Source organism: Trichosurus vulpecula, unplaced genomic scaffold, assembly GCF_011100635.1.
Source record: "Trichosurus vulpecula isolate mTriVul1 unplaced genomic scaffold, mTriVul1.pri scaffold_31_arrow_ctg1, whole genome shotgun sequence".
Lineage (NCBI taxonomy): Eukaryota > Metazoa > Chordata > Mammalia > Diprotodontia > Phalangeridae > Trichosurus > Trichosurus vulpecula.
In genome coordinates, this window is record NW_023494523.1 from 549,373 (window position 1) to 564,169 (window position 14,797).

General features: G+C 32.9%; 1 protein-coding gene across 2 annotated transcripts in view; it reads right to left on the bottom strand.

Annotated features, from left to right (window-relative positions):
- Nucleotides 1-527: 527 nt before the first annotated feature.
- LOC118833326 (PHD finger protein 6-like) overlaps nucleotides 528-14,797 on the bottom strand; it is a 35,614-nt gene continuing 21,344 nt past the window's right edge. Inside the window, exons 6-11 of one of the 2 annotated variants that reach the window (XM_036740691.1) lie at nucleotides 10,998-11,140; nucleotides 10,704-10,847; nucleotides 5,587-5,691; nucleotides 4,416-4,549; nucleotides 1,382-1,511; nucleotides 528-758 (exon numbers count right to left, since the gene is read on the bottom strand). In XM_036740691.1, the coding sequence (XP_036596586.1) occupies nucleotides 1,382-1,511; nucleotides 4,416-4,549; nucleotides 5,587-5,691; nucleotides 10,704-10,847; nucleotides 10,998-11,140 (656 nt within the window). In that variant the 3' untranslated portion in view covers nucleotides 528-758. Of the gene's footprint in view, nucleotides 764-1,381; nucleotides 1,512-4,415; nucleotides 4,550-5,586; nucleotides 5,692-10,703; nucleotides 10,848-10,997; nucleotides 11,141-14,797 lie in introns of both variants that reach the window. The other variant, XM_036740690.1, reaches the window with a different exon arrangement.

Sequence of the window (14,797 nt, forward strand, 5' to 3'; positions counted from 1 at the left end):
TATTTGGGCACAAAAGTATAATTTTTGTAATGTAAGGCACTTTTAACTAAGAATATCTGACAAAATATGAATACACTAAATTATATTTTTAAAATTTATTACTAAAACAATTTCTCATAAGAATTTTACTTTTGTTTTTAAATATTTTTAGTTGTCAAAAAAGACAACAGTTAGACTAACAAATTATATATTAAATACAATATTCAGCAACTCATAACAAAATGTACATTTAAAAAATTTTAATTTTTAAATTAGGTGATAACACCCTGAAAGCATCTTTTACATTTTCTCTATTTAAAAGAAACTGGCTGACTTAAAAATAAATAAATAAAGGAATTAGTGATAATCAGTTTTTGAAACCCAATACAAAAACTAACTGTATGGAGTAATGGAAAAATTTAAATGAGCCTTTCTAAAGTAGGCTCTTAATTAAAAATATTCTTTAGGGACTAATCTGTAATTTTATTAAATCATCATTTATAACAAGCTTAGCACTCAAAGTAATGGATAGCTTATTAAATGTCAAAACTACGTATAATAAAGGAAAATTATACTTAGAGAAAAGGAGCCATATTATTTATTTTTAAAAGGCATTTTCTTCTTATCATTATACAAATAACACATTAACAGGGTAACACAATGTTGTGGACAGAAGGTAGTACTTGAAGTCAGTTTGATTGCTGGCTCTCAAATGCTTAAAAGTCATGAAGTTGATGGTAGTTAAGTTACTCAACTCTTCTGAGCCCCATTTTCCACATCTGTACTATGGGAAAAATAAAATTAATGTTACATGTTTCATAGACTTTGTAAACTTAAAGCACATATAAATATCAGTGACTCAATATACTAAAATAATTGATTCTTATAATATAAAGTGAAAATGAATGTATAGAAAAACATTTAGAAGTGAAAGAAAAGCAATAGGATCTTGAACCTCTTATTTTTTCCTGTTAAATTTAAAAGTGAATTGTTTTTACAAGAATAATACTATCAGAATAGCTCTGTTCTCCATAGCCTCCCAACTCCAACATCCCAACATAAATATACCAATTCTAGGACTACAGTGAGGGAAGAATATTTTCATTATATCATTACTTGGAATTGAGAATTTATTTTCTCTTAGAAAAAACTATACAAGGTATCTGTTATGTTATTACTTATTTAGGTTCTAATGATAATAGTCTCCTTTTATTTAAAAAAACAATTTTATGGGTGCTTGAACTTGAATGATAACCAATTGCATTACATATCTTCTCTTGAAAATACATCATACATATTATGAATTATCAAAAAACCTTATTTTAAAATATTATTTTACACCAATTGCCCTTACCAACATAATAAATGTTGGGAATAAAAAAATCATAAAATATCTTTGTACCTAGTTTCCATTAAGTTGCTGTTGAGAAGAGTCACAATAGTCAGGCACTTCTTTCCCTTGACTCTTGCTTTCTCTTTCTTCATCTTCCTCATCTCTCTCATCAGTGCCACTATGGTTTTTACAGTATAATCTAAAAACACCAAAAGAAATAAAACTGAGATGTGAACAAAAACCTAGCTCACAGTGAGGTAAGCTGACTCTCTACTCTGGACATGCTCATGAATATATCTATCTGGAGGATCTTACTCAGAAATTCATAGAATTTCTCTGTCCATTCTTATTTTATTATTATTTTTAAAATATGCATTTTATTTTAACCTTCACTGACAGATATTCAAATCCATAATTTAAAAAAACACAGGAAAAAATTCTAAATATCACATGGAAATGTGCTTGTCCGTAAACTTCTGCTATGTGCCAATCAAAACAAATGTATAACATTAGTTGGCAAATGAGACAAATCAGCATAATATAATTTAGTATTTTGACACAGCCATAAGACTTTTTACAATCTTTTATTTTAGACTTAATGAAAATGACTCCTTAGAATTTAGGTACCTTAACTCTGCCACTGATTTACTAATTATTTTTAAAGTATTTTCTACTGTAAGTTAAATAACCAGATATAGTTACAAAATTCAAACAAAATCTCATCTTAACATTCTTAACCTTAGTAATACAGAAACAAAGGAATAAATAACAAACAAAATACTTTTTCACTCCAACCTCAGACCCTGACTAGCTAGCTGTGTGATCCTTACAAGTTACTTAATTTTCATTCATCTCAACTGTCAAATGAGGATATACCTATCTCATAGGTCTGGTAAGTATCATAACAGGCACTTTAAAATGCTTATTTCTTTACTTTTACACCCTTCTCTTCTCCTCCCCCTTTATTCTATACCCACCTATATCCTTGATCAAAGTTCCAACAATTCTTTTTGGATATTTTGTTGGGTGAAACATGGTATCTTAAGATCTTTACATTCTGTATTTTTCTGATTTGGGGGGAACTTAAATATCTTTTCATATGTCTAACAATTGGTAAGTCCCTCTTTGTAAAGTGCTGTATTTATTAACTTGGGCTACAATGGCTTTAATTGGCTTACTTATTGTGGTTCAATCATCTTAGTCATGTTTGACTCTTTGTTGATTGCTTTTAGGGCTTTTCTGGGGGGGGAAAGGGGTGTCAAAGATACTACAGTTGTTTGCCATTTCCTTTTTCAGTTCATTTTACAGAGGAAACTGACATAAATCAGGTTAAATAACTTGCCCAGGCTCACACAGTCACAGGTGTGTCTCAGGCTACATGTGAATTCAGTTCTTTCTGACACCAGGCCCAGTAGTCTCCAGTACACCACCTAACTGCCTCAAAAATGGATATTATATGCCAAATCTAGGCTTAGATAGTCTTTGGAAACCCCATGAGAATAATAAACATTACCAAAGAATGAAACTTGTCAATGAACAGCAAAAAATGATATACTCTGGTAATTCTTAGTTCATACACTGCTGATGTGTAAAGAATCTTCCGTCATATGAAATTACCATAATTGTTCAGTAATTTGATCATTCCTTGGCATTGCCCTTCTTTAGCATTGAGACACAATCTGATCTTTTCCAATCCAATAGCTACTGCACTGGAAATTTTCCAAACTTGCTGGCATACTGAGTGAAGTGCTTTAAACAGCATATTTTACGGTTTTAAATAGCTCAACTGGAGTTCTATCACCTCCACTAACCTTATTCATAGCAATGCTTTCTAAAGCCCACTTGCATTCATACTAACCAAAACGTCTGGCTTAGGCCAGTAACTACACTATCATCCCTCTTTTATAGTTCTTTCGTGAACGCTTGCCACCTTTTCTTAATCTCTCCTGCTTCTGTTAAAACTACCATTTTTTTCTTTAATACCTATTTCTATTTTCATTTAAGAAAACCTCCTTAACTATCCTTGCTCTTCTCTGGAGTTTTGTAATTTAGGTCGTATCTATACAGTCCCGTAGTTTCCCCTACTTTCTCCAACTTAAGTCTACTTGATTTAGATCTGTGTTTATTGACTTTTGAAGCTACAGAAGCTTTAGAAAACACGAGCATGTTATCAGGCAGGAAATAAGCAGTCAATCAATAAGGAAAGACTGAAGAATAATGAAAAGAGGAGGCAAGGAGATTACTTGTCCACAGAGAGGGGTTTGCCTTGAAAAGTAAAAGGGCCGGCTCTTCAAGTGAAACAGGGGTAAAGGAAGAGAGGGCAGCAGAAGACATCTGACATCTGGAAGAATGCCTTTGATAGAAATAAAGGTATTCATTACAGGAGTGGGTTTGGGCAAAAAGACAGATAAGCAAATATGAGATATCTCCAAGACATCCACTTTGAAATATTCAAATGGCAGCTAGTGATTAAAGATTAAAATAAATGCTACAGAACAATGCTGGATAGATAGATCTGGGAATCATTTGCAAAGAGATGATTAAGTGAAGAAGGGTGAGGGTTAGGGAAAACTTTAAGAGATACACTATGGAAGATGAAGTAGCAAGAGACAAAGAACACTCAACTTGGAGAAAAAGGAAAGAACAATGTTAAAAAAAACTGAAAGAGTTTGAGAAAACATCCAGAGGGAGACAGTGATCAATAAATGAAGCAGATAATTCAAGAAGGATAAGGGCTAAGAAAAGACTACAGATTTGACTATTAAGAAAATCACTGAAAAGAGCTGTTGTAGTTGAAGGATGAGACTCAGAGCAAGATTTCTAAGTCTAACTAATATGTGAGAAGACAGGACACAAAAGTAAGGAAAATCATGAAAGAATAGGCCTTTTTTTTCCTTCCAAAGGACTATCAAGTCAACATATGAAAGCCCAGAATTTACCAAATGGCAGAGGTTTTAAAAAATACTTCATTAAACTAGATTTTCTATCAATACTGTCATTCAGTCTAGTCAGAGATATATTTGGAAGGAGTCTAGAATAAAGTTTCATGCAACTGAAAATATTTTATGATTGGTATTTTTAAAAGGATCACTTTGTTGCTTACTTGTAAATTCCTCGTGATATATTTTCAATATATTTAGCCTTGTCTTGTACTCCACAGTGGTAATGGTATGTTTTTACACAGGCTTTTATTTCACATCCAATAGTTGCACCAGCTTGGCTACAAAAGGTACACTTCTGTTACAAGAGATAGAAAAGAGTGCCTTTAAGAGGATTTAAGTTAGGTTTACATTTCCTATATGACTTAATTAAACTGTCTTAATGCAGATATTTAAAATGGAACAGCCAAACTTTTGCAATGCTTTGGAATAAATCACCTTTATCAAAACCCTATTATAAATGATTTGTTGATCCTATTAATAATTATTAAATACTTATTAGAAATCAGTTAAATCACTACTTATTGCTTATATTCAGGAGTCATTTTCCTGCCAAAACCTAATACTCTAATATAAGTACGATTAATAGTACTTGATAAAAAAGAAATTTGCACAGTAAGAAGTTTTTTTTATGTTATTTTATTTTTTGAAAACAGTCTCTTAAGTTTAGTGCTTCACTGTTCTAAGAAAGTTACCACATATAACAAGTTACAGAATTTGTAACTGTTTAGTATACATGTCAAATAATTTATTTTCTTCACTTCAAAAACGTACCCAGACTATGTGAAGATCAGTATATTTGTATAAGATATAACTCACAAAACCAGTACATTCATAAAGAACGAAAGAAGATAACTGCTATTATCTTTAAATAAAGGACAAATACATAAACACATTACAAAATAAAAATCAAAAAAAAATTTGAAAATGAAACTTTAATTGAAAAGAAATGTTTCTTCCCTTTTCCAGAATTCTTTTATGGTGTTGTAGAATTTCTAATAGTTAAAAGTAATTTAAATAACAGAATATAATTTCTCATAATTCTATGATGTATTCCATACCCACAACTGCCACACATATGTGAATATATGTATATGTTTATATTTCAAAAAAAAAACACCCATATGATTCCATTTTTAAAAATTTTAGTATAGATACAGAAGGTATGGATAAAGGAAGAAAAGGAGTTATTAAGTTTTGTCTGAAGTCAATGTGATCACTTCCTAAAACTTTTGCTATAAAACACTTGTTCCATTTTGAATTCCAATTTTCACTGGCCAGGTAAACCTGAATCAGTTTTGAAACACAAAAAGCTAAAAACAACAGAATACATACCATCCTTTTTCCTCGCTTAATCTCTTGAAGCACAGTTTTAATATCAAAATCACCAGATTCAGCCCGTGATGTTGTTGTAAGTTGAACTGTGCCAGAAGAAAATAACTACAGAAGAAATCCAAATGAATCAATTTGTTTTGGCTAGTATGAGACAATGTCTTCATTAGTCAATAATAAATATAAATACTCTTAAATATGCTTTTCATACCAATTAAGTCTAAAAACTGTGAAGTATAATTTAACAATACTTTTTATATTTTTAAAATTTTCTTTTAATTTATGAAGACAAGCATTTCCATAACAGTACAATAAAAAGAGTTGCACACAAAACTGCAAAGCAACTAGGCATAACTTGCTATTCCTTTCAAATATACAAATTATCACATGAATTTCATTTTCATTTTCCCTCAACCCACTTGGCCCTAGAAACAAATAGGTGTATTTGTATATCTATCTGTCTAACTGTAAGTATACATACATGTGTAAAATTTATCAGTTCTTTCTCTGGATGCTGATAGCATCTTTCTTCAAATGTACTTTAAAGTTAATTTGGATATTTTTAATAGATAAAAAAATGACTCATTTGGTCAAAATTTGCTAGGTATAAAATGATAACTGAAGGCTATTTTAATGTGCATTTCTCTAATCAATAATGATTTAGAGCATTTTTATTTAATGATAAATTGTTCAGTCTTCATTGGAAAACTGCCTGTTCATATTCTTTGACCATTTATCAATTAGAGATTGACTCACACTTTAGACATGAGACAACCGTCTATAAAAACTGCCCCCAAATTTTCTTCTTTCTGATCTTGGCTATACTTATTTGTACAAAACCTTTTTAATTTAACGTAATTGAAACTATTTTTACCATATACAGCTCTCTCTTATTTATTCATAAATCTGAAAAATTATATGTTCCATGTTCTACTAAAATATTCTTGTAAAATCTTTTTTTTTTTTTTTGAGGGGAGAGGGCAGGGCAATTGGAGTTAAGTGACTTGCCCTAGGTCACACAGCTACTAAGTGTGTCAAGTATCTGAGTCTGGATTTGAACTCAGGTCCTCCTGACTCCAGGGCCAGTGCTCTATTCACTGTGCCACCTAGCTACATGGGTTTCTTTACATCTGGATCACATATCCATTTTTACCTTATATTGGGTAAATGTTATGAAATATTTGGTCCATGACCAGTTTTGATCCTACAGCTTTTCAGTTTTCCCAATTTTTACCAAATAGTGAATTCTTATCCCAAAATTTTAAGTCTTTACACTTGTAAAATACAAGGTTATTATATTTAATTCCTTCTGTAAATTGTATGTGCATTCACTTACCTCTCTATTTTTAACCAGTACCAGGTAGTTTTTTTGATAATTACTGCCCAATAATACAGTTTAGGATCTGGTACTGCTAAACCTCCTTCCTTAACACTTTTTTCATTATTTCCTTTGATATTCTTGACTTCGTTTTTTCCAAATGAATTTTGTTACTTTTATTATATTAGCTCTGATTTTATTTGTACAAAAAGTGATTTATATTTGTTTATTATAGTTCCAGGAGAGTATCTGATAACCTGTCTATAAAAATTCATTCATGTATAAAAACCTGATTAAATTAATATGAATTCATAAGGCTAAAAACAACTTTTGTACATAATTTACAGTAAATGCACTGGAGCTTATATTATTTAATACAAAGCAAAATAAAATATTTTTGTTTGGATTAATTACTAGTTAATTCTATTTATGTTTAAATAACAGGCTTTTCTCCAATTAACCAGCATTTTTTTCTCTTTCCCAAATACTGTGGAGGTTGTGGAAATCAAACACATTATTGTGCTGTTAGTAAAACTATAAACTGGTACAATCATTCTGGAAAAAAACTTAAAACTATGTTTCAAAATTCTCTAAACTATGCATATCCTGTGAATCCACAATAGTACTAATAAGCCTAAATATCAATAAGATCAAAGAGAGAAAGGTTCCATAGGTACAAAAAATACTCACTGTGGCATCTAAATGGAATGGAATATTTATTGTTGAGTAAGAAATTAAGTAAGTGAGAGATTCACCTTAACTGGACTAATACAGTGAAGTGAGCAAAGCTTAAAGAATGATTTATATTAGACCTTATAATATATAATAAATGTGTATAAATATAAATAAATATATAATTTGTATTATAATGTAATCATATAATTATTATGTATTATAAAAACAATTCTGAAAGACATTTCCACAGGTTTGATATTATTATCTCATTTTATATTAGAGAAAACTGAGACAAACAAGGGTTAACTGATTTGCCCAGATTCAAAGAGCTAGTGTTTGTTTACACAAATAATGGCAGATGTAAATGACTGAAGAAATATTAATTGGGGAGGAGACATCAACACAATAAACATGTGTCAATACTACCTAAATAAGTTTAAACGGTGCTATGCCACTCAACCAACCAAAAAATTGCTTAACAGAGCTGGAAAAACTAATAATAAAATTTAACTGCAAGAACAAACAGTGTCAAAAATATCAAGAGAAATCATCAACAACAACAAGGGAAGGGAGCCAAAAAATACAACATCTCAAATTGTATTACAAAGCTGCAGTTTTCAAAACAATTCAGTAATGGGTAAGAAATAGAATTGGTTAACCAGTGAAACAGATTAAGCAAGTTAAGTTTTTGAGGAACCCAAAGATCCTGGTAACTGAGCCAAGAACTTCATTCTTGGATAAGAACTGCTGAGAAAATTAGATTTATACCAACATGCATGATTTCAATATAAATAGTGACATACAAGCCAGTCAATGAAGCATGGGAATCACCTGACAGAGTGTTTCCAGGAGTTGGAAGATGGAGGGTCTTATTCATGGAACAGCCTTATCAGTGTGACTGATCAGAAGAATGTTGGGGCATGAAGGTATAAAAAGAGCAGGAAGAGGGTCGGGTAAAGAATGACTCTGAATGCCAAAAAAAGCATTTTACATTTGATCATGGAGACAACAGAAATATGCTGAAGTTTACTAAGTACAAGGATTTGACATGGTCAGATTCACATTTTAGGAAAATCAGTTTAATGGATGAATAAAAGATGGGACTGGAATGGAGAAAGAGTTGAGGAAGTCAGACCCACCAGCAGCTTGGATATGAAGGTGAATGGGGTAGTGAGAAATCTAGGATTGTGTTAGCACCCTCAGTAGTAAAGAAAGTAAGGAGATTCTATCTTAGACAAAATTCTGTTTAAATTGTTTAGCAGACATCCTAGTCTTATAAGTCTAAAAAGCAGCTGAAGATGCCAGATTAAAGATCAGAAAAAGAGAATGGGGCAGGAAAGATAGATTTTAAGAGTCATTAGCATATAATTAAATGAAATACAAAGGAGCAGAGGAGATCTCCAAATGAAGTAGTCTACAACTGCTTTTTTTTCACTTTAGCTAAAGCGCAATATATTGTACTCCAGCCTTTTACCTTTACCCTGTGTATATCCCCGTTTCAAATGTGTTTCTTGTAAACAGCACATTGTAGGATTATGGTTTTTAATCCATTCTGCTATTTGCTTCCATTTTATGGGAGAGTTCATCCCATTCACATTCACAGTTATGATTTCTGTGTCTTTTTCTCCATCCTATTTCCCCCGTTTATGCTTTTATTTCTCCCTTTCCCCTTCCACTCCTCAACAAAGTTTTGCTTTTGACTGCCGCCTTCCTCAGTTTACCCTCCCTCTTTATTCCCCTCCCTTGTTTTACCATTTCCCACTTGCTACTTCTCCCCTCCCTTCTGACCACCCCCCTCCCATTTTCCGCCTTTCCCCTGCTACTTCCTGTAGGACAAGTTAGATTTCTGTACTTATCAGGGTATGTTATTCCCCCCTTGAACCAGATCACGATGACAGTAATGCTCAAATACTGCTCTTCTCCCTCCCTTCTTTCACTCTACTATAATGTGTTTTTGTGCCTCTTCCAAATAAAGTAGTCTAGAAAGTGAAGAGAAGAAGATCCAGGACAGTGCTGAGGGTTATCTATGGTTATATCTGAAGGAAGATCCAGCAAAGGAATCAAAAGGACTATCTAGAAAGGGAGGAGAAAAATCGGGATGCGGATAAAAAGAATGGTGTCTTGAAAACCTAGAGAGAAGAGATTATCAAGGCAGACTGAGTGTCAAAGTTGCAGAGAGGTTAGAGGTGGGTGATGGCAGTGTCTGAGATGAGTTCTGAAGAAAACTAGAGATTCTAAGAGAAAAGTGAGGAGGGACAATGTTCTGGACAACCTAGAGGTAATTTAATGCTAAGCAGATGAATTTGTATTTGATCTTAGAGCATCTAAGTTCAAGTAGTGGATCTGAATTCAGAAAGATAAGTTCAAATGTGGTCTTAGCATGCGACCCTAAGCAACTGCCAGACTCAACTTCTTCACCCCTAAATAGGGTTGTTGTGCAGCTAAAATGAGCTAATTACTTGTAAATACCCCACTCCCTACATAGGCCTTTTCTCATCCCCTGTAGTCATTAGTGCCCTGAAATTATCTTAAACTTATTTTGTACATTCTTAGACACAAACCTAATGTCTCCTCACATATCCCCAAATCCCAAAAAGGTATGTGTCTTAACGGAAACACATCATTTTTATCTTTGAATCCTTCCTACTTTTCACAATAACTGGCATCTAAGAGGAGCTTTCTAAAATGTGGTCACTAACAATATTCAAAAAGAAATTTCAGTGGAATTCTAGGAAAGAGACCTGACCAAGAGGATCAGGGTTTGAGACCTACTTTTGTCTGAGACATACTGGGCAAGCTCATCAACTAATCTAAACTATAAACTGCAAAGAAGAAGGTGCTTCCCTACCCAGGACCTCCCTGTACTAGTGAAATCAGAGAATCAGTCTCTATTCTAATTAGAGATATTTTTAAATTACTGAATGAATACATTAGTCATTTCATTCAATTTCCCTCTTTTAACAACAATTTCCCTCTTTTAACAAACTACTTCTCACACTGTGGGACAACTGTGTTGAGAGAATTTTTTTTTTATTTTTAGTGACTGTTCTTTAAAGGAAATACAATCATTCTTCCCTAAAATGTGTTATGAAAATTTAAAAACAAATCAAAAACACATCATTCTTACCATGCATTTATAATGTGCTGCTGCCTTTTTAGAACTAAATATGTGAAGCTTCCCCCTTGCTTCATTTTCTTCCTCACCTACATGACAGAATCCACACTTTGGCCTGGAATCACTGGGACTACTTCTGTGGGGTGACCTATCTCTCTGGAAAAAAAAAAAAGTCTAAGTGTAAAAATTTTATTTTTGAAAGCACATTAAATAATCTTCAAAATAAAGAATTAATAGCTCAACTGTTTCTGGAATACAGTTTTGTTTTTTTTTTCAGGTAAAGAGCAATAGTTTTTTCCTTCTTACATGTGTCCCATGTGAATATGTGGATTTATTATCTTCAGAGTGCCCTCTTGAAGTAGTTTTTCTTGGCTTTCCTTTCCCACTCTTCTCTCCCTTGACTGGTGAACATGCTAGTTCACATTCATTGAAAGCTTCTTCCAAGTCAGCTGCTTAAAAGTAACAAGGTTTTAAATAGTATCCTTGCCTCAATCTCTCCATCCTAACCATCCACTGCTATATTTTCAGATTTAAGGACCTTTGCCCAACCAAAATATATACAAATATAAGTAAAAGAAATGGATCCTATTTTCACTGAATTTACAACTCAGGGATAAAGTTTAACACAAATATTTTATTGTATTCTTATTATACACATACTTGAGACTATATTTGCTATTAGAAAGCATGCATTAACTCCTCAAGAACAGGGATTTTTTTCATTCTTTATATTTGTATCTCCAGCATCTAGTGTAGTACTTACCACAAAATGCAAATATTATCAGGATATTCTCAGGCATATCACTTACTTTTCCTTGTGCTTTGTATTCATCAGTCAAATACAGAGGTGCTTAGGAGGTGAGAGGCTAGAATCTCTAAAATATCTTTTTGATTTAGCAAAACAAATCCAATTTATGTTGAACTGAATGACAGCTATGCTCTACTTGAAGACAACTATTATGCTGACCTAAGTATTATAAGTATTTCCTTCTTTAATAATATTACTATTTCCTTCTCAATTTCACCACTCACCTTTGGACTTGTCAGATTTAGGAGAAATCACACTAAATTTATTATTCGTTCATGCTTAACAGAAAAGAAGGGAAAGACAAATGACACTCGAAGGAGAAAAAACTATCCAACAGGGCATTACAAAAATATTTTTAAATAAATAATAAACCTGGCAAGGAAATAAACTTAGTTTTGTAACTGGAATTTATGAAAAAGGATTCACAGTCTCAAAAATTCAGAGGTAGAAGGCACCTCTCAATTTACTGGTCCAGAATTGGTATTTCAATAATTTGGCTAGCAGCTGTTGTCGGGGTAAAAGACCAACACAAGACCAACAACAAGAATGCTACCAAAGCCCAGGTTCTTTTGATCTGCTTTACTAAGGAAAGTAACTTTAGGGAGTTAACAATCTCACTTCAATCCAACATACTAATTTCATTCATTTAGTTCAGGAGGAAAAGCTGGGAGCACCCTGAACTTCGGAGCAAATACGAACAAATTACAAACATCAACAGAAACAGCTTGTGTGATTCAAATCTCAATGCACAGTTGTCAGGAAAACATCAACATCTGGGTTTCTTCAAAGCTGGGGGCTCTGAACGGCTGCCCAGAGTGCCACACCAACATTCTTCCAGGAAGTGAGAATCACAAGGGAAAATGCCAACCTCTGGATTTATATATTCTGTTCAGGGTCAAAGGGTGTCACATATGCGACTCAAACCCATGTGACCTAAAAGCCTCAGGTGTCACAGACAGGTGACTCAATGCAAACTAGGCTTTCCCTTGAGGCAAGGAGGACAACAAAGACTCCTGATCCAATCAAGGAAACAAAGGGCAGACTTTTCAAGGGCACTTGATTAAATAAGTGCTCAAAGAGAAAACAGTAAAAGAAAGTCCCACCTTAATTACTGATACAACAGCTTACAAGGGGTTTCAGCTCCCACTATAGCAACCCCTTCCCCTTTGCTCCTCCCAGCATGACAACATACTCCAAACAACAGAACTTTGTTTAAACTGCAACAGGAACAGCTTGCCATCAAGAGATAGAAAGAGAAACTACTTTTGAAATAACTGTGGACAACATAGAACACTTGGGAATGTACCTGACAAAACAAGGTCATGCATTATATGAACATAATTACAAAATACTTGTTCTACACAGAGATCTAAATAATTGGAGAAGTATTCATTGTCCATGGGTGAATCAAAGCAATATAATAAAATAAAATATTTTGAAAATGACTATATTAACCAAATTCATTTACTTATTCAGTGCCATACCAATCACAATACCAAAGGAGTATTTTATAAAGCAGGAAAAAAAAAAAGGTCAAGGGTATTGAGGGAACCAATGGGAAACAAAATGTGAATGAAGGCACACTACCAGTAACAACCTTTCAAAACTGTGTTTTTACAAAGCAGTATTCATTAAATTACATCGCCTACATTTTTTATGGGCCACCTGAAATCCTTAAGCAGAATGAATGTTGTGCATTAAAACAACCTGGTAATAGCCAATGACTTATCAGAAGAACATATAAAATACATAACATAGAGTAGTAAGTAGCCATAGTAATCTAATGTCTAATATACTTAAAGATCCAAGCTTTTGGGGACAAGAGCTCAATATCTGACAAAAACTGCTAAGAAAACGCGATAGCAGACTACCAGAAATGAAATATTGAGCAACATTTCACACTGCATACTAAAATAAAGTCAAAATGGGTATATGATTTAGTCATAAGTGGTGATATCCTAAGCAAATCAGAGAAGCAAGGAATACTTTACCTGTCAATCTATGGAAAACAGGAAAATTTATGATCAAACAAGAGAAAGAGAGAATCACAAGATGTAGAAGAGACACAAAGTTAAAGTTTTTATACAAAAGCAATTTAGGTAAAATTAAAGGAAAAATGGAAACTAGAGCGGGGACAACAAGCTTCTTTGACAAAGCCCTAATTTTGCAAATATACAAGGAAGTGAGATCAAATTTATAAAAATATGAATCACTCCTCACTGGTAAAAAGTCAAAAGACATCAAGAGCAGTTTTCAGAAGAAATCAAAGCTATCAAATCAAAGGTACATAAAAATGGTCTAACTAAATCACCATTTATTAAGAAATGCAAAGCCTGGTGGAGGAGGGACAAAAAAATACTGAAGAAAATTACACCTTAAATAACAGAATAAGCTCAATGTTAAAAAAATCACAGAAATCCAATGAAGAGAAGAACTACTTAAAAATTATGTGGAAGCTAGTGACTTTATGAGACATCAAGAAACAACCAAATAAAATCAAAAGAATGAAAAAAAACAGAAGAAATGTGACATATCTCATTGGAAAAACAAATCACCTGGAAAATAGATCCTGGCAAGATAATTTAAGATTACTAAACAACCTGAAAGCCATAACCAAAAGATGAGCCAAGACAATAATTTCTTTCAAGAAATTAACAAGGAAAACTGCTCTGACAGTGTAGAACCACAGGGTAAAACAGGAATAGAAAGAATCCACTAATCACCTCCTGAAAGAGATTCCCCAAGTGAAAAATGCCAGGAATATTATAAACAAATTCCACAGTTCCCAGATCAAGGGGAAAATACTGCACAATTCAAGTATCACAGAGCTACAATCAGGAAAAGGATCAGAAGACTTGTAATATAATATTCCAAAGAGCTTACCTACCCAGAAAAACTAAGCATAATTCTGCAGGAAAAAAAGGACATTTAATGAAATAAAGGACTTTCAATAAATCATATCAAATAATCATTCCTACATGGAAAAAATGATACTTGTGACTGCTGAAACTCATTATTAGGCAGATAGAAGTATGTACAGAAAGAAAGAACAGGTATGAATTTACTATGAAGGGATGATTATCTTAAAAAACAAAATTAAGAAATGAGAAAAAAGAATGCTCTGGGAAAAGTGAAAAGGGGAAAAGTGCAAAGGAGAAATAGAATGGGGTAAATTATCTGCCAGAAAGAGCTGCAGTGAAATGCAAGGAGGCAGGGTGAACTCTTACTGGAATTTACTCAAAGAGGAAATAACATACATATTCAGGTGGGTATAGAAATCTATGTTACTGGAAGAACA